The following is a 21,103-nucleotide window of genomic DNA, read 5'->3' as shown; positions in this document are numbered from 1 at the left end:
GAAAAACAATAACAAAGGCATGCATGAGTCCAAACACTCACAACAAAGATGAACAGTACACTTATTGTTGGGCACATTCAGATTCTACATTGCTAAAATATATTATTGTAAAATTGTGTGACAGATGGACAAACAGCATCATTAAAAAAACTGGTACAGAAGAGGGCAAAATCAAGCCATACGTCATCTTAACCACTTTTCTAGTTCAGGGTCAGAGGTGGACTGGGGCTTGTCTCAGGTGTTACAGAGCGAGAGGCGGGGTCCACTCTGGTCAGGCTGTCAGTCTATCACAGAGATTGCAAAAATCCAATACATCAGTATTTGTTTCTGTATAAAACTGTTTAATGCACTCCAGTATTTACATATCAAATCTAGAAAATATGCACAAAATAGCAGTGATTTGCCCCTCATTCAGTTTTGTGCCATAGCCCTTATTATATACAATCCCAGGCCATTAATAATCAATCTTTAAATAGGACACATATAGTATATAGCTAACATATCACAATGCAGACCGACCAGACGATTTACACAACATACCAATATCACAATCTTTTTTAAAAAAATCAACAGCAAACACATGTTAAAATATTAATCTGTATGTAATTACATTATGTTTGTGCCAAGCAGTTACCAGTGTAACATGAGGTTAGAATACAGTACAGTTTAAGACTTACAGCTTGGGGCTGGGGTCGCTTTCTGTCTCGGTTCAATCAATTAACAAATTAAGTTGTGTCAGGAACTAATGAGAAGACCATTGATTTCTTTGCCCAGTTGATCCTGAACTGAGAGGGAAACAACCCCAGCCCAGATGTATTCGAGGTCAGGCATGTGTGTTTGTCTACATTTGGTAATGAAGAAAAAGAAAAAAAAGATGTATTCAGAATGGCCCGGATGTCTTTACTGCTGTGTGTATTTATTACATTTCAATAAATAAACTTCTTTTAACTCTTTGCAGATTTTTATTTTCACCTTTGCAAAAACTACTTAAAATGAAAATAACTTTACTCTTCTTGGTGTCAGTAAAACATTTGTTAGAGAAAATATAGCATTCAACTGAAAAAATTAGACCTATTTCACGTCAAAAAAAGCAACACTTGTTACGGGCTGTGCTCTTGCTGCTATTAACAATGTTTTGGCATATTTTTTTAAGCAAAAAGCCTGAATGGCACTTCCGCTTCTTTTCTTTTCGCACACACAATGATACATTTGTTGCACTCCTTCCAAACACACGAAAGACACAAGTTTGAGGTTGAAATTGTGCCGAACACAAATTGACTGAACCCTGAACCCACAGTCTCCTTCAAACGGTAAATTCATAATAACCTCTGAAGGTAAACTGTGCCTACACACTCCTCCGTTTCCTGTGAAACTTGGGGAAGATTGACTATCCTGTTGCCTGTTATATCCTCTCATGCTCATGGGGTGCTTGTAATTATGACAAAACACCAGCTTAGACTAAGTTCTGATATACTCTCCTTCATTTAGAGGAGTTTCAGAGACGTCTCCCTTCAGAAAATGGTTGTAGGATTTTACTGCTGTCACCCTACACTACAGGCAATTGTGCAGAAATACTTTCATCAGGCTGATGTCTCCATGAATAGGCACCATTGGATCGAGGGAAAAGAGGCAGAGAAGGTCAGGCCATGCAGACAGCTCTTCTTCTGCCTTCTGTCCCACTGGTTGATACTCTTGACACCAACATCCAGCAGACATGGAGACAAAGAACGAGTGGAGATTAGCTTGTATGGTGAGTGTGAGCCAATGTAAGGCTTAACCAGAAAACGTAGCACACGTGTCCAAAAAAGTTTAGTGTAACACAGAGGGCTTCTGCATGCCAAGTATCATTGCATCGGAGCACTGGATGTATGAGTAAAGCGGTTGTCAGACAACTCTGACTGGCTCAAGATGAGGCTCAGTTAGTGAAGGCCCGGGTGACTCATCCAGCCGGGCGGTCAGGCGTCTACCAAGGGAGGAATAAAAGGGATACAGTGTCTTCTGTGCCTCTAATAAGCAACTCATGGTGGTGGGGGCAGTCGCACATCAAGCAGGCTGTAGGCAAAAATGTTCCAGAAAACAGCGCAGAGCACAAACAAGGTGTAGACACAGAAAAATATCCAAAACAGGGACTGCTCCTGGAGCCGCTGCTCATAGTTCTGCAGAACAACCACACCAAGCGTCAGGCCGACCACCACTCCTCCCAGGTGAGCTACAAAGCTGGGATTCGGGCATGGAGGAAAGGCCGGAGGGTAGAACCGGAGCCATACTGCTCGACCAAACTCTACACTCACTGTGGACAGAAAGGAGAAAGGAAGACATAATGGCAGCGAGATGTGAGCATGTAGGTGACAACAGCAGCACTTTATTAAAAATAAACAGTCCTGACTTTGAGGTAGATGAGCTATGATAAAAAAAGAAGGATGTCGAGATGTCTTAAAATAAGACATAAAGCAACAGTGAACCTTTGTTATACAAGTTTCAATTGCTCTCATCCTTTCTCTTGTGTATTTGACTTGATCTGCTCCTAACAACCTTCTAGTGGAACTGGGGGTAAAAAATTAGACAGTCCTTGTGCTGCTGCAAAATTACATTCTGAAGTTTTATGCAAAGTTATTATGAGGCTTCAGCTTCAATAGCCAGGATTATGCAAATCAAGTGGATGAGCATGTTACACACTCAAAGTCAATATTAGTGCAACTTTCCCTCTTGGGGTTTCACAGACATATTTTGCTACTGCGTTTATGTGGCAGGATAGTAACAGAAAGAGGGAGGATTTTTATTTGATTTAAGACTGACTGGAAGCAACTCACCCAGCTATTTGGATGGAGTGTGTCAAAGGTTACGAGCAACAGAGGAAATTTAGTTTAATTTCAGTGAATCTGGCACGACTACAGTTTTTGATTCACTGCTTGTTTAGTTGTTGTTTTCTGTTTTTGGAGAAAATCACTTTGAACTTGTCAGATCTGGGTTGCCTGGAATCCCATCTAGCCTTGCAATGAAGTTTGCTTACATCACCCCATTGCAGTGCATCACAACAATCATAGTGTCTTAGCAGCGAGAAATCCTTCATGTGCTGAAGCTCCAAAGCCAGAAAGCTTATTATTGTAGCATTTGGAGAAAATAAACACTTTTTTTTTTTCAAGAACAGGAACATTTGTTTTGACATAATTAATTTCTGGTGCTGAAGTAGTAACACAGCAAAACTTTTCTGTTGAACGAGAAGTGTTAAGAGTGGGAGTGTGGCATATTTATTCAGACTTACTGCAAACCAGAGCCATGGCCATCCGAAATAACTTAAACTGACACTTCATTCCTGACCAATTCTGCAAAGAAGAGAAAGAGAGAGTGGAGAAATCATAATGAAACACATTTCTGATGATAAAGACAGAACTAACTCTGCTAGAAGAGAAAGTCCTCCTTACATACACACTCACACACACAAACAGACATGCATGACTACCTGAAATGACCTTAGATTGTGCCCTTTGTCTGAATTCACGTCAATTTTAAAGGCTCCAGAGACACTCTGACCCCCAGTCTGTTCTTGCTGTGTTAGATAATAAGATTTCAATGGAGAGGAGGAACACAAACTCCTCCATACTGACCTCAAGAATGCTGTGAAGGATGTGGCAGGATACATAATGAGAACCCCACTGCACATAATAGAGGTTCACCTTGACTGATATTTGCTACATGTGTCTAATGACCTGCTGAATGGGTTAGACCAAACAGAGTAGGCATAGAAGTCAAAGGACAGCAGAGTGCATTGAGATGGGATGCATTTTATTCGCACTCTGTCACGTAAACATGTGCACACGCTCAGATGGTTTTCTGATCTTTGAAGGAATGGGAGAAAACTGACGGTGAGGAATGCATGGCATCTGTAGATAAAGCGGCACCTGTCGAGGGGCCACTGTAGGCTACTTTGACGATACGACAATGATGTGTAGAGACAGGAACACTGAGTGATGTGGTAATCACTGATACACATGTGCGCACACATAGCATGTGCATGTAAATGGAAAACTTACCATTACTACATTGGCTAAATGTGCAGAGACCAGGGCGTAGACTCCCCCAGACGAGCCAACCACCGGTGCCGTCATATCCGTGACAGACACGGCCAGAGACCCTGCAGTGATGATAAAGGCCACATGTCAGTGAAAATTTATAAATAAATGATGACATCATTTTACTGTCTGATAATTCATTGAAGAATGATCTTTTCAGTCAATCTTTGTTAAAACCTTTGTTTAAAAAAAAAAAAACGCTGGGGGTTTTCTTTCTTTTTCAAAGCTGCCACTGAAATTTGAAGTAATGATCAAAGCCTAGGGGATATTTAAAAGGTGAAATTAGACAGGTATCCAAAATAGTGAAATATATAGGATTTCATTCAACCACACCTAAGAAAACTTTCAAGCGATTCAACTCCCTGACTTTCCTTAGGATTAATTCAGTTTAACTCTATTTAACAAATCTATCAATTATATACTTTCTGTTGAAAAAAAAAAAGTACTTTGAATCTCAGCTTTTAAGCAGGCAGTCACAAAAACTACTTTATTACTAGAGGAAAGACAAACTTAACCAAACCACTGACTGTATCACCGGCAACCTCTGGGGTCAGTGTGAAAGCACAAAAAACTGCAATTACCCAAAAGGCCACTTGAGGACGGCTTCAAAAGCAACTCAGTCAGACCCCCACAGACTCCTCTGTAAAAATCCCAAGTTCAACGCAAAAAGAAACATGTCTGCAGTCTAAATGTTTTGGTCTCTGTAGCCTCTGTTCCTTTACCTTGAGAAAACTATACGAGAGGCTTTTTTTTTTTTTTTTTTTTTTACAATTTTTTTCATATCTATAAATCCTCCCTTTAAAAACTATTTTAAAGTTGCCACTTTGAATCATAGGTATGTGCATGCTGTTGCTTCTTGTGGCGGAGGTGTGGTCCCTGGCTCAGCTGCAAGGGAGGAGCGGTGCAGTGAGCTCAATGGGGCGGTGCTGGGGAGGCAGGTGAGAACACAGCTGGTGGCGTTTGGACTGATGATGGTCTTTTTTCCCCTTTTAGACAAGAGAACTGGTTGTTAGAAAAGCTGAGACCAGCGCTGACCAGAGTGTGGGTTGTTGCACAAAGAGCCCTGAATAAACATGACATCTGGGAGCATAAACAGTGTCTGTGCAGAGTGCATTCTACACTTTTTAGCATCTGGTTAGGTATAACAACCTAATGCCAGCAACTGCACTGACCAGCTCAGCAACACCAAAAGGCCTGAAAAGTTGATGATTGCAGAATTGTTTCCTTCTAGAGAGATTGTCAAGGTCTACAATCAAAACACTTTCATGAGTGTAAATAACTGGTACTTATAGCCTCTTTCTACTCAATTTGAGCACTCAAAGCACTTTCTACTGCAAGTCACAAACATTCATACAGTGTTTTAACCTATCTATGACTAAGCGTCTTATCTAACAGTGCACACGCTGAGGGCAGCTCTTGCCCAAGGATGCTTAGACATGGGAACTGGAGGAGCCGGAGATCGATCTACCAACCTTCTGATTGGTAAACAACCACTACCAATGTACTGTAACGACAGAACATATCGCAAACTACTGGTTACACTCAAGAGCAGGAAGATCATATTAGACTTTCTAAAAGAGCCCTGCACAGGTCTGGGAAAAAAAATATTTGGACAGATGAAAACTGAGCTGGTGGTGGAAGCGGAACAGCTCATGATCCAAAACATACCAGACATTATTTGTTAAACATGGTGGAGGCAATGTTATGGTTTGTGCATGTATACCTGCCAATAGAAACCAGCTAACTAGTGTTTCTGATGTGACTGCTGATAGATGCAGGAAGATGGATTCTAATGTGTAGAGGCCAATATCACCTACTCAGCTAAATGCTGCAACGCTGATTGAGCTACAGAGCACAAATGGATAATGACCCAAAAGCAAAAGCAATCCACAAGTGTTTCAAGACAAAGAAATAAAATCAAGTCAGTCACCTGATCTCAACCCAAAAGAGCATGGTTTTAAGTTGAAGATAGAAAACTGAAGTTAGAAAGTCCGACAAACAAGCGAAGGTGGCGGCAGTAAAGGCTTGGGATAAGTCCTCAAGGAAGGAAACAGCATCTGGTGATGTCCATTTGCTCTAGACTTCAGGAAGTCATTGATTATAAAGGAGTTTCATCCAAGTACTTAAAAAATCTTTATATTTGAAATTATGTTAGTTTTGTCCAATTACTCAAAATTACAAACATTATGTCATCTTAGAAACTGTACATATGCTGCAAACTTTCTATAATATGACAGAATGCTACATGGTACAAGACTTTCTTGATTTTTGTGTCACATATTTCAGTCTTGAGTTTTAATTTATTCAAGAGGAAATACTCTGACAATATGTCTAATTTAAACTGCTTTCACACCAGCTGTGACCATTCGTGTACTGAATATCTATTGTGAATAGCATTTTGGCAGCTTTGCTATTAGCTATTTAATGTGGGTGTATTATATACAGACCTCCGTGAACTGAGGCTTACTCATACCGTAACAGCACACGCTATAATTTAATGTAAGACAAAAGCAATCCAAGCAAATTGGGCAGCAGCAAGGAGCTGCTCTCTTTTGTGCAACTGGTGGCAATTCATTGCATACACAAAAGATCCAATCACGCATAGCAAAGTTTAAACATGCGGACATTCAGAGGGTGAGACACATTTGTTCTCACAGCACTCACTTTACAAGAGATGGAATAAAAGGAAACAAAAAAGGCAGACATGTTTAGCTGGGCTATTCAAATGTCCAAACACTTACAGTATCTGTTATCGTCCCTTTCCTCTCACTCATTTCCTTTCTTCATTTACACTTTGCTTCTCTTTTCCTTTCCTTCACTTTTTGGCACTGAATGTTTACTGTATTGATGCAAAGTACATAACACACAACTGCCCACACTATGAAAGAGAGCACAAGGAGATGCAGATAAATATTCTCACATTCACTCTGTGTTCTTCCACTCTTGTTCTCAAAGTACGAATACGGATGCATATTACATATTTCTCCTTTAAGCAATACACAATAAAATGTGCATCATATACTCAAACGCATAGAAAATCTAATGGGGTTATTCTCCACCGTTTCTCTTCACCATCTTGATTTTGATACAGATGCTTTATTAACTTTCTATAGATGAAGATTCGATTTTTTTAATGTCTGGTACTGGTTCCAATAAATTCAAATTAAATTTTTAAAATGGAATGGAAACTCTTGAACTGGATATTTTCTATAATTCTGCACCTTTGGCCAATCCCATAATGTTTAAATTAATGTTAAAACCCAGTTTGATCAATGCTCAGTTTTACTTTCTCCTATATTTCTGTTGCTATTGCTATTTCTCCTTGATGTACAGAATTTATTACACCATACTTTATCATTCATACATGCCTTATTCCAAAAATGTTGTAAAATGTGAATAAAAAAATAAATAAAATAAAAGGAGCATCTTAGAGAAGCAGATGTTCACCAGTTTGTTGAACAACTTTAGATTGATGCCCCTCAACATTTTGAATATCTCATCATCTACAGTACATAATATCATCAAAAATCTGGAGAAATCTCTGTCCACAATGGATAAGGCCAAACATTGGTATTTGATGGGAAAAGCATGGGGCAAAACATGAAATATTCTGTCACTGAAATCACTGCATGGACTCAAGAATTACTTCCAGTAATTTCCACAAATGTTATACTATCCACAAATACAGGTTCAAGCTCTAGCATGCAAAAAAGAAGCCATATGTAACATGATCCAGAAAAGTCACCGTCCTGTTTGGGCTAAAGGTCATTAAAAATGCATTGAAGCAAAGTAGAAACCAACAAAAATGTGACATTCTTTTTAGAAAACATGGATGCCATCGTTCAGACTAAGGAGGAGATGGACCAGCTTGTTATCACCGCTCTGTTCAGAAGCCTACATCTCTGATGATCGTGGCTCAAGAGTTGGGAGTTCGCCTTGTAATCGGAAGGTTGCCGGTTCGAGACCTGGCTCGGACAGTCTCGGTCGTTGTGTCCTTGGGCAAGACACTTCACCCTACCGCCTACTGGTGATGGCCAGAAGGGCCGATGGCGCGATATGGCAGCCTGTCAGTCTGCCCCAGGGCAGCTGTGGTTAGCCTCCACCAGTGTGTGAATGGGTGGATGACTGGGTGTGTAAAGCGCCTTGGGGTCCCTAGGTGGGACTAGTAAAAGCGCCATACAAATACAGGCCATTTACCATATCTAATCCTTTACTTTTAAACACTGGCACCCAACCTAACAAACAAAAAAGAACAAATAAAAAAAAAGAACAATTGAAAAACAAGATAATCAGATTCCTACCCTAACAGATCTCTCTTTCTCTCTCTTTCACGTGCATGCACGCACGCACGCACGCACGCACGCACGCACGCACGCACGCACGCACACACGCACACACAAAGAGCAACTCCACCTTCTAGTTCCTGTGTTTTGGAAGTGTGTCTCTGCAGGGTGACCTCCATCTCTGTAATTACCTTGGTTTAATAACATTATTTTAGCAGTGTGCTTCTGTGTGCACATAATCTCACACACACAAACACACACACAGACAAGGACACGGTCTCTCATAGTCATTCAGCAGGCCCCAGGAGGCCTGTAGGTTTTACAGTTGAAAGTGGCAGCTCATTTTTCTTGGCTCTTCTTCCAAACTGCAGCGAAACAGCCAGACACATGAGGAGAAATAATAACGCACATCAGTGCTCATAATGAGAAAAATCAACAGCTTGGCTGCATGTTGAGCCAACTGAATATACCGAGCCTTTACAGTAGTGTTTTATGTGTGTGCCCTTTGTAAGTGACCCCCATGTGCCCATAGTCAAGTCTTTGACTTTGTGTAGCTGCTTTATTGTCTGTTTTGTCTCGTCTGAGTCTTAGTTATCATTGTCCACTGCTGCACCTGTCTTATATCCTTTGCTCTGAAAAGCCACTTCTTGTCTGTTTTCCATAAGGGGAGCTATGACATTAAAGTGTCAGAGTGTGTGTGAGCCCTAGAGGGTCAGACACCCTTTTCTGAGTCATTACTTGACCTCTGAACTATGCCTTAACCTCTGTATGTGCCAGCTGAGCCCTTTTCTGTTTGATAGTAACACATAGTAACCTATGTGAGGAAATTATGTCATTATGCAGCAACAGAGTAGCTGTTTGTCCCCTAATATATAAGGATTAAGCTAAAATGTTTAAATGGCCTCAAATCAAACAAAACATGTAGGGAATTCAAAGTTTTTTGTTAATATTCATTATATTTGCCTCCCCAGAACCCAGACCTCAACATTTATGGAAGCAGTGTGTCATCTTGACAGAGATGATCCCATGACAGAACAGAGAAGAAACAAAGATATAGAGCTATCACGTGTTCTTCAAAAAATCTGGAGAACTGTTCCTCCAGAGTACTTAAAGAAACTTGCATGAAAGCTTTTCTAAGAGAGGCCAGACCACGTGGAAGAATTCAATTCAGTTCAGTTCAGTTCAGTGCAAATTACAACAACAGTTGCCTCAAGATGCTTTATATTGTAACACAATATAACCGAGAAAACAAAGAAAACCTCAACAATCCAACGACCCACTATGAGCAAGCACTAAATAAATAAAGGTGGTCTTACCAAATATTGATTTAAAGCTTGTTAAAATTGTACACTCTGTTGTTCTGAAGAGAATTGTTCGTAGAGTTGTGATACAAACAAAACCAAAAATAGAAAAACTGAAAACACTTTTGTATACACATGTATGTCTACATTGAGTTGAATTGAAACAGACTCAGAAACTTTATTGTCATTGTAGCAATGAGAAATTAAACAATGCAAAAGAAGAATAGAAATTAGAATAAAAATAGTCAATTATTCCTTATTGTGCAAATTCCCTGCTGACTCGGCCTCAGGATGTCTAGAGGCAAGAACCAAGCGCACCCAAATGAGGCACCAGTGATCATGTGCGCATCACGCAGAGGGAGAGTGAGGGACGAAAAGCAGCAGCAGAGCATGGCAGTTGTATCGCAGTTTGTGTGATTCCGTGTGCGTTAATGAGACTGTAAGTGTTATTGCCTTTGACAGGTTAACTGGTATGATAATAGTTATAGTTGTTTGTGTATGTTTAAGCTAAAGTTATGCCTCAGTACACTGCTACCACGTTAGTAGGTTTATTTAATTATTTAATTAATAAGCACTAAGTTAATACCAGTGGCCAGAATCTCCCCCAATGATTATATCCCGCGGTTAAAGGATTTTTCTGTTGTTTATTGTTTAGTTTAGCTGTTGTTAGCTTGCCACATGCTTGCCTTAGTACTAGCAACTGGGAAGATATGTGCTATTTAGCCAACTTCTGGTCTTACGGCGACCCCTTGTGGACATTGTAAAATATTGCTGTGTCTGAGTAGATGATGTGTTCTGATTGTTGTTTGGTTGTCTTTGAGCCTGCTAATTATAGTGTTAGCTGTTTCTGTTTCCAGACAACCATGCTTATAGTCACCGATACTGCACCTGCCACAATTATCAGTGCATATCTTCTGTGAAGCTTCATTAAAGACGGTGAACTAAACTCCTGGACTGCTGCAGTCTTTCTGACCGAAGACTTAGGCCAGACTTGTATACCCAGCACTTCCAGTATATCTACACTTATCATGAGAGAAAAAATTACTTGCTCAGTGGCTGTGGCTATTGCGCCTTTGATTAACTCCTCATAAACCAGTCAATTATTATTCCTAATGAGTTATGCATGAGGGGCTATATTGCAGGCCATAACTCACTAGAGTCTCTTCAGAGTATTATCCGCCTTAAGTCTCAAACGCTGATTCATGTCAATTTTTATTGTACCGTTTTAAAAGTAAATAAATACATAGAAATTGAGGTCCAGAGCTTGATGACCTCATAGATGTTTATGGCCATGTGTCCCTGTGAACAAGTTCAAATTGTGCCCCTCCAATGACCTCGACTGTTTGAAAGACAAAAAACAATCTAAAGCCGGCCTTATATTTGATTTATTACACTGATAAAAGCATCTAGTGTAAAGAATAAAAAGCTCACAGTAATTCTTTTAAAGATCCTTTACACATATGTTTGAAATCATATACAAATACTCCACAAACAGGTTCATTCATGTTAAAAAAAAACTACAGGCACCTCTGAGTAGGATCCACAACAGTGCAAATAAAAGTAAGTAAGTGAGAACAGATAGTAAGGAAACACTTCTGGCAATTTAATGTAAAAGATTAATATAATTTAGGCTAAAAGGGGCAAAAACTAAACATTAAACCTCAGTGAAAACTTCCTTTTTTAAAATTTAATTTACTGTTTACTATTAGAAAGTTTCTGTTAAAGATAATCATAAATCTACAGTCTACACAATACATGTGCTGTATATGTGCCACATACACAAACATCCGGTTCTTGTTAAATATTACAGATTTTGGTTGGAGTCTTTCTGCTGCCCAATTTTACCTGCTGAGCTCAGTCAGACACAAGAAACGCAAACATGGCAGCCGGCACAACCACACTGCAACTCCCCTCTTCCTCTTGGTGGTCGATATCTAATTAACAGACATTTGTGTGTGTGTGTGTCTGTGTGCATATGTAAGTGTGAGTGATTTATGTGCTCCGTCCTCATTTCACTGTGAGGTTAATGCTACAGGCCGCCGCAGCTGGTATCCCCAGGGGTGTTTGTCAGTGACCCTTGTGCGTGCACGCACAGACACACACTCTCTTACACACAATGGGGGCTCGCAGATGTGTAGAGAGAAATGTTCATGAATATTAAACAAAACCTCAACGGCTGCGATTCATATCACACAATCATTTTTTTTCAGTCTATCAGTAAAAACCCTCATTTCCCGCCACGAGGCATCATGTTTCTAAGTCTCGTCTCAAAAAGTAGCCCAATATTTCCACTCCAGTTGTTTTGCTAAAAATGACACCCCAGGGTACCAAATAAAAGGGGGGGAAAAAAACAGGAAAACAGCACTGGGGTTGATCACTGTGCTGGAGATCACAGATTCAGTGAAGAAAAACGGTGCTTATGAGCTCACACATACACATGCTTTGTCTCAGCTGAACGGGCCTGAACACTCAAATTGCACCAGTGCTTGAGGTTGATAGGGGAGTAGGAAGGGAGCAGTGACATTTTGTTCAAAGCTGTGTCCGCTTTTGCTTTCTCATTGGTAGTTCCTCTCCTAATTCTCGCCCAGCTCTGCTTCACATCCATTTCTGCATTTCTCATATCCCGGCTCTCCTCTTCAGACTCTGTGTTATTAGCGTTTAAGAATTCATCACGTTTCTCTTTCTTCATCCCCCCCGATTTCATTATTACTGTGTGTGTTTCTCTGATTGAGCTTTATTTGAGATGACTCTCTTTGCTCTGCCCTTTACTGAATGAATATGGAGGACGCGGGGGCTTAAATAAGGGCTCTGAGAACCCCCTGCATCCCACCATGTCTGGTAGGAGGACAGAAACAGAAGACCATCTGTCCTGAACATGCCACACACATATGCACAGTTCTCTCCCTGACCAGTATCCACCAACACACGATGAAATCTGATAGGTGATTAAATGCATAAAACAAGCAGATGGAACAACGACGGAGCTGAAAGGGAAAACCCCGCCATGTCTGTTTATGTTTTCGTCCCTGGGTAGCAGAGAGACAGTGAAGCCACACACCTACCTGCTAACACACCACACACATAGACCAGTCCAATTCTCAGGGCACCGTGGACCATTTCTAGAGGGACGCCCACCAGCAGCTGCATGGCCATGTTCAGGCTCAGGTGTTCAATCCTGTAACATGAAAAATATATAACCCTGCACTTAATACAGTAGCAATATAAAAAGGTCATTGCAGAAATGTGAGTGGCACATGAGCTATTGAGGTCACACTGTGAGGCCTCAAAGTTTTACCATTTGTGTTTTCAATATTTTGAAACAGGATTTTGAAGACCACAACTTTGTCCTCCTTTTTAAATCAAACGAGGACCATGTTTTACAAAATGAACCCTATGTTGCATTAAATAAAACTTAAAACAAGCATTTGAGGAATTTAAAGTCATCAGGGAAGTGTTCTCTCATTAGAAAGTACAGCTTTTATACATTTCTACATCAATTTCAGATGTGGATGCTACATTCACCCTCTATACAGCCTATACATTCAGAGCAGGATACAACAAATGGAGCCCAGACTCCCCAGTTTATAGTGTAGTGTGATTTATTTTGGAAAAAAGTAATGTGTCATTCCAGAAACATTCTTCCCTAGAAACAGCCCCTTGTCATTTTGACAAGTTTCTTGAATCTAAACTGGAAGCTGGTTCCACAGAAGAGGGGCCTGAAAACTGATATGTGCATTGAAGGACATATCCTGGTCAATAATGACTCCAAGGTTCCTTACAGTGTTACTGGAGACCAAAGTAATGCCATCCAGAGTAAGAATCTGGTTAGATACCATATTTCTAAGCTTTTTAAGGCCGAGTACAATAACCTCAGTTTGATCTGAATTTAAATGCAGAAAATTTGAAGTCATCAAGGTCTTTATGAGACATTCCTGCAGTTTAACAAATTGGTGTGTATTTTTTGGTTTCATGGATAGATAAAGTTAGGTGTCATCTGCATAGCAGTGAAAATGTATGCTATGCCTTCTGATGATACTGCCTAAGGGACGCATGTAAACAGAATTGGTCCTAGCACAGAACCTTGTGGAACTCCATAATTAACCTTAGTGCAGGGGTGTCGAACTCCAGGCCTCGAGGGCCGGTGTCCTGCAGGCTTTAGATCTCACCCTGTTTCAACACACCTGAATCAAATGATTAGTTCATTTCCAGGCTTCTGGAGAACTTCAAGACATGTTTAGGAGGCAATTTAGCCATTTAAATCAGCTGTGTTGGATCAAGGACTCATCTAAAACCTGCAGGACACCAGCCTTCGAGGCCTGGAGTTCGACACCTGTGCCTTATTGTGTAAAGAGTACTCTCCATTTACATGAACAAATTGGACTCTATTAGATAGATATGATACAAACCACTGCAGCGCAGTACCTGTAATACACACAGAATGCTCTAATTGTTCATTTGTAACCTTCACTAAAGCTGTTTCTGTGCTGTGATGAGCTCTGAAACCTGACTGAAACTCTTCAAATAAGCCATTCCTCTGCAGATGATCAGTTAGCTCTTTAACAACTACTCTTTCAAAATTTTTGAAGAGTATCTAGAATTTAAATTTTTGAATTTTTGTTGCCATAGACGTCGTCAAATGTTATTTTGAATTAAAACACACACACACACACACACACACACACACATACGGGTCTATGTGGTATGGCGGGACTATACTACGTCAATCCGCCCGGTGGTGGTTTAAGTGGACTACCCTTTTGAAAGGACTTAGAGCCAAGGGAGCGAGGTTAAAGTGTTCAAAAAAATCTGAAAAAAATTTGGGTCACTTCAGACCTCATACACTCCCTATAGAAGTCTAGATACACTGATACACACCAACCAGACTCTATTGTGTTTTCTGGAGACATTGTCCACTTGACAACAATGTGTTTTATGAGGTCCAAAAAAAGCAATATTGGGTCTTTAAAGGGACAATGATGTAATATGTAAATAGCTCATCATTACCATGAATACACATCTGACAGGACACAGGATTACTGGAACATCATTTTATTAGTGTTCTTGGATCTGAACATTAATTTTAACCATAAATAAAAAAAGAAATCTATGGACAAAAATGCCCACGCTTCCCACAGAAATATAAAAATATAGAAAACAGAAAAATTAAAAACATTTAAAATGAATTTTAATAGTTTAAAGGTAAATATTAAGGGGAGAAAATATGCATTTATAATTTTTTATTTTAAATATAACCCGTCAAAAAAAAAAACCTAAATAAATTAAATGTAAAAATTATGAAATACAAACTACTTCTGTATTTAACAAGAACTTTTTTTTCTTTAAACAGAACATCAGTGTTAACAACAATTGGCAATCTGACCAAGATGTAAAACCACAGCTCTCTAAACAGTTATTTTAGTTCATTTTTTTCTGCCTTTTTGCAGTTAATCCTCTGTTTCTTACAAAATCTCTTATGTTTTGAACTGTTCTTCCTGCCAACACCGGATCTTCTACCAATTTGCAATGACTGCATTCATTTTTGGTGGCTAGTTTCCCTTCGTTTATGTGGTCTTTCAAATGCCTCATCACTGCAGCAACCTCAGCCTTGGACCACATGTTTTTGGGAGCTCTTCGGGAATTGTGGGATTGAGCAGCATTTTTCTCTGGAAGATATATAAAGTAGTAGTAGTTAAAACAAACAAAAAACCAAACAAAAAAAACAAAAAACATTTGCTTGTTAAAAGAATGGATGCTACCCTGTACTAACTTCTGAAATGTGTTGCTACCATCAATATCAAAACGAGCTAAAATTCTGTTTGAAAATTTATCAAATTTCTAAAATGAGACAACATTTAGTGTTCCGCTGTGAATAAAAGACTGAATAAAAAGTTGAATAAAAGTCTCTTGATGCATGCTCAATCATCCAGGTAAGTAAATCCCAAAACGTTGATTCTGTTAATCTGGACGTAGCGTTTTCAGTGGGAGAAACATTTTGTCACTCATCCAAGTGACTTTTTGCCACCACTCTGCAGTTTGCCATATGTTGCAAAGTGATGAAACAATAATAAGCTTCGAGAACCAACTGCACCCCTTACCTTCAGAGGGAGCAGCAGTCTCACTTGCTGCAGGCATTGTGAGTAGTCCTTCATCTGCTGATTACACAATTTGATTAAGTTTTAATATTTGTAACAAACATTTTATCCACAGAAACCAAGCTAGTGGTAACTTACCACAATCTACAGTGTCTTGGGGCTGCGCTGTGTTTGTGGAATCAGCTACTGCATGTACAGGCTCACTGGTGCCACACGCCGACATTGTGAGTGATGTGTCATCATCATCTGATTCACTCTCACTGTCCTTTGTTTCAGCATCACTTAATGCAATTTCATCTGAGAAATTGTGGGGGAAAAAAACCCAAAAAAACCAAACACATACAACCCCCCCAAAAACCTCACATTAACAACGAGATATGACAAAAAACAGAGCAAATACTGGAAATTATAGTACATAGTTTTACTATTTAAGGCCTGCTGCTGGGTTGTTGCCCTCCTATGGCCTACTCCACATCCAGGTAGCACCTCCATGCTCTGGACACTACACTAACAGACACAGCAAACCTTCTTGCCACAGCTCACATTGATGTGCTACGCTAGATGAGCTGCACTACCTGAGCCACTTGTGTGGGTTGTAGACTGTCTCATGCTACCACTAAAATGAAATCACCGCCAGCATTCAAAAGTGACCATAACATCAGCCAGAAAGAATAAGTGCTGAGAAGTGGTCTGTGGACACCACCTGCAGAACCAGTCCTTTATTATGGTGAATTGACTATAATTTCCACTTGTTGTCTACTCTATTTGCAAAACAGCATGTGAAACTGGTTGTCAGTGTTACTTCCTAAGTGAACAGTTTGATATAACAGAAGTGTGACTGACTTGGAGTAACATCGCATCGTTTAAGTGTTCCCTTTATTATTTTGAGCAGTTTATGTTATGGAATGGGGAATTGAGGACAATCCCAAGTATACCATTTTTACAAGGTCCTGCACCAATGAGGTAATACTACATTTCTTTAATTAGACGTGACCACCCATTAATTAAAAAGGGAGCAGTGTTCATTTCAGCTAGTCTTAACTTGTTGAACTCCATTAATGCTTTTTACTATATAATGTACCTATTCACTAAATGTCTCACCTTTGCACTTATAGCCAAGCCACTTGAGGGAGGAAACCAGTCCCACACACTGAATGCACTTGTCCAAAGATGATATTGTTGTGCACACCAGACAATGATTGTGACACTGTTAGAAAAATATTGCAACATTTATTTGTTTTGGACAGTTGGAAAGGTGAGGTGTTTTCAATTCAGTTGCAGATATCAACTAATAAACTTCATCCATGTAAATCACATCACACCCAGGTGACTGCCAAACACACACACACACACACACACACACAGCATCCATAAGGAATGATGATAGATTAAATTATTAGTTCATTAAGTGGTACACTGGATTATATTTACCCTTTCAGGCTCTGGATGTTTCAGGTCCAGATCATTGTTTGGAAAGCTGTTTGGTTGCGGCTTTAGGCAGCTCACAGTCTTCTGAATCTGGCTGGTCTCAGTCTTCGTGTGTAACAGATAGAGAATGAAGACAAAAGAACAGTAATCTGACAGTTACTAAAAATGCATCACTCAAGAGGATGAATAGACCATTTCACTATCAGCAAATAGCGTAAGGTACACATCGTGCATGAGAAACATTCATTAAAATCTGTCCTAGGTCAATGTTACCTCTTCAAAATCTTGCACTGAAGAAGAATGCATGGCTTCTGAGCCTTGCTGAGGCATTTCTTCATCAAGATCCTGCAACAAAGAAAAGATGGCACAAAGATTAGACCAAGTGCTCTTCTTGCAACTGTACTGGGCAGGCCTGTGCTTCTGTTTTTAATTTGCATGTGTGTGTGTGGGGGGGGGGGGCCTTTCCACTCAAGAAATGTTTTCTTCTGAAAAAAATACTGGCTACAATAGTTAACAACTGATTCCTTTGCAATCATCCATCTTCTTCCACTTATCCTTATCAGGATTGTGGGGTAGCAGTTTTGGGGCCTATACCAGCTACCATAGGGCAGTACAACCTGGACAGATCACCAGTCTAACATGGAAGGACAAGCATTTGCATTCACACCAAAGGGCAGTTTTGAATCACCAGTTAACCTAACCCCATAAGCTACATCTTTGGACTGTGGGAAGAAGCCAGAGTACACAGCCAGAGAGAGCCCATGCACTAAAGCAGTAAAAAGTGCCTAAAACAACTTAAGAAGTTGTATAGTACTATCTATCTTAATGTTCAAGCCTGAGTTTCAAAAAATTTCAACATAGAAACAAAGCACATGCAGTCAGTTCTGCATGCTGTAGGTCAAACTGTCAAGACATACGAGAAGACCCCTCCTAAAACCAGAGTGATGTCACCATGAAGCAAACTTTGACGGAGTCCCCCAATAACAGTGTGGTCCTCCTAAGTCACATTTGGGTGGTTAACACACACACACACACACTCAGATGTTATCCAGACTTGCACTTTGAAACAATGAAAAGGACCTACAAGCCACGGTCCATGTAAATCACATCACACCCAGGTGACTGCCAAACACACACACACACAGCATCCATAAAGAATGATGATAGATTAAATTATTAGTTCATTAAGTGGTACACTGGATTATATTTACCCTTTCAGGCTCTGGATGTTTCAGGTCCAGATCATTGTTTGGAAAGCTGTTTGGTTGCGGCTTTAGGCAGCTCACAGTCTTCTGAATCTGGCTGGTCTCAGTCTTCGTGTGTAACAGATAGAGAATGAAGACAAAAGAACAGTAATCTGACAGTTACTAAAAATGCATCACTCAAGAGGATGAATAGACCATTTCACTATTGGCAAATAGCGTAAGGTACACATCGTGCATGAGAAACATTCATTAAAATCTGTCCTAGGTCAATGTTACCTCTTCAAAATCTTGCACTGAAGAAGAATGCATGGCTTCTGAGTCTTGCTGAGGCATTTCTTCATCAAGATCCTGCAACAAAGAAAAGATGGCACAAAGATTAGACCAAGTGCTCTCCTTGCAACTGTACTGGGCAGGCCTGTGCTTCTGTTTTTAATTTGCATGTGTGTGTGTGTGTGGGGGGGGGGGGGGGGGGGGGGGGGCTTTCCACTCAAGAAATGTTTTCTTCTGAAAAAAATACTGGCTACAATAATTAACAACTGATTCCTTTGCAATCATCCATCCTCTTCCACTTATCCTTATCAGGATTGTGGGGTAGCAGTTTTGGGGCCTATACCAGCTACCATAGGGCAGTACAACCTGGACAGATCACCAGTCTAACATGGAAGGACAAGCATTTGGATTCACACCAAAGGGCAGTTTTGAATCACCAGTTAACCTAACCCCATAAGCTACATCTTTGGACTGTGGGATGAAGCCAGAGTACACAGCCAGAGAGAGCCCATGCACTAAAGCAGTAAAAAGTGCCTAAAACAAGTTAAGAAGTTGTATAGTACTATCTATCTTAATGTTCAAGCCTGAGTTTCAAAAAATTTCAACATAGAAACAAAGCACATGCAGTGAGCTCTGCATGCTGTAGGTCAAACTGTCAAGACATACGAGAAGACCCCTCCTAAAACCAGAGTGATGTCACCATGAAGCAAACTTTGACGGAGTCCCCCAATAACAGTGTGGTCCTCCTAAGTCACATTTGGGTGGTTAACACACACACACACACTCAGATGTTATCCAGACTTGCACTTTGAAACAATGAAAAGGACCTACAAGCCACGGTCCATGTAAATCACATCACATCCAGGTGACTGCCAAACACACACACACACACACACACACAGCATCCATAAAGAATGATGATAGATTAAATTATTAGTTCATTAAGTGGTACACTGGATTATATTTACCCTTTCAGGCTCTGGATGTTTCAGGTCCAGATCATTGTTTGGAAAGCTGTTTGGTTGCGGCTTTAGGCAGCTCACAGTCTTCTGAATCTGGCTGGTCTCAGTCTTCGTGTGTAACAGATAGAGAATGAAGACAAAAGAACAGTAATCTGACAGTTACTAAAAATGCATCACTCAAGAGGATGAATAGACCATTTCACTATTGGCAAATAGCGTAAGGTACACATCGTGCATGAGAAACATTCATTAAAATCTGTCCTAGGTCAATGTTACCTCTTCAAAATCTTGCACTGAAGAAGAATGCATGGCTTCTGAGCCTTGCTGAGGCATTTCTTCATCAAGATCCTGCAACAAAGAAAAGATGGCACAAAGATTAGACCAAGTGCTCTTCTTGCAACTGTACTGGGCAGGCCTGTGCTTCTGTTTTTAATTTGCATGTGTGTGTGTGGGGGGGGGGGGGGGGGGGGCCTTTCCACTCAAGAAATGTTTTCTTCTGAAAAAAATACTGGCTACAATAGTTAACAACTGATTCCTTTGCAATCATCCATCCTCTTCCACTTATCCTTATCAGGATTGTGGGGTAGCAGTTTTGGGGCCTATACCAGCTACCATAGGGCAGTACAACCTGGACAGATCACCAGTCTAACATGGAAGGACAAGCATTTGCATTCACACCAAAGGGCAGTTTTGAATCACCAGTTAACCTAACCCCATAAGCTACATCTTTGGACTGTGGGAAGAAGCCAGAGTACACAGCCAGAGAGAGCCCATGCACTAAAGCAGTAAAAAGTGCCTAAAACAAGTTAAGAAGTTGTATAGTACTATCTATCTTAATGTTCAAGCCTGAGTTTCAAAAAATTTCAACATAGAAACAAAGCACATGCAGTGAGCTCTGCATGCTGTAGGTCAAACTGTCAAGACATACGAGAAGACCCCTCCTAAAACCAGAGTGATGTCACCATGAAGCAAACTTTGACGGAGTCCCCCAATAACAGTGTGGTCCTCCTAAGTCACATTTGGGTGGTTAACACACACACACACACACACTCAGATGTTATCCAGACTTGCACTTTGAAACAATGAAAAGGACCTACAAGCCACGGTCCATGTAAATCACATCACACCCAGGTGACTGCCAAACACACACACACACAGCATCCATAAAGAATGATGATAGATTAAATTATTAGTTCATTAAGTGGTACACTGGATTATATTTACCCTTTCAGGCTCTGGATGTTTCAGGTCCAGATCATTGTTTGGAAAGCTGTTTGGTTGCGGCTTTAGGCAGCTCACAGTCTTCTGAATCTGGCTGGTCTCAGTCTTCGTGTGTAACAGATAGAGAATGAAGACAAAAGAACAGTAATCTGACAGTTACTAAAAATGCATCACTCAAGAGGATGAATAGACCATTTCACTATTGGCAAATAGCGTAAGGTACACATCGTGCATGAGAAACATTCATTAAAATCTGTCCTAGGTCAATGTT

General features: G+C 40.3%; 2 protein-coding genes across 4 annotated transcripts in view; both read right to left on the bottom strand.

Annotated features, from left to right (window-relative positions):
• Nucleotides 1–58: 58 nt before the first annotated feature.
• Nucleotides 59–21,103, bottom strand: part of rhbdl3 (rhomboid, veinlet-like 3 (Drosophila)) — an 89,947-nt gene continuing 68,902 nt past the window's right edge. For all 3 annotated transcript variants that reach the window (XM_085277200.1, XM_085277201.1, XM_085277202.1), the window contains 4 exons: nt 12,717–12,829; nt 4,032–4,132; nt 3,263–3,323; nt 59–2,290 (listed from right to left, as the gene is read on the bottom strand). In XM_085277200.1, the coding sequence (XP_085133326.1) occupies nt 2,019–2,290; nt 3,263–3,323; nt 4,032–4,132; nt 12,717–12,829 (547 nt within the window). In that variant the 3' untranslated portion in view covers nt 59–2,018. The remainder of the gene's footprint in view (nt 2,291–3,262; nt 3,324–4,031; nt 4,133–12,716; nt 12,830–21,103) is intronic.
• Nucleotides 14,485–17,269, bottom strand: LOC146572795 (uncharacterized). The gene is made up of 5 exons (XM_085277199.1): nt 17,178–17,269; nt 16,848–16,953; nt 15,885–16,043; nt 15,750–15,806; nt 14,485–15,317 (listed from the first exon to the last, which is right to left on the bottom strand). The coding sequence occupies exons 3-5, from the start codon at nt 15,967–15,969 to the stop codon at nt 15,070–15,072; spliced, it is 390 nt and encodes a 129-aa protein (XP_085133325.1). The 5' UTR covers nt 15,970–16,043; nt 16,848–16,953; nt 17,178–17,269; the 3' UTR covers nt 14,485–15,069.

The sequence above is a fragment of the Mchenga conophoros genome, linkage group LG6 (genome assembly GCF_057382185.1).
Source record: "Mchenga conophoros isolate Kocher_MC1m ecotype Shallow Benthic linkage group LG6, M_conophoros_male_GT1.1, whole genome shotgun sequence".
In the NCBI taxonomy this organism is placed as follows: domain Eukaryota; kingdom Metazoa; phylum Chordata; class Actinopteri; order Cichliformes; family Cichlidae; genus Mchenga; species Mchenga conophoros.
The sequence above is the reverse complement of the archived record's forward strand: the minus strand, read 5'-3'. Positions and strand labels throughout refer to the sequence as shown.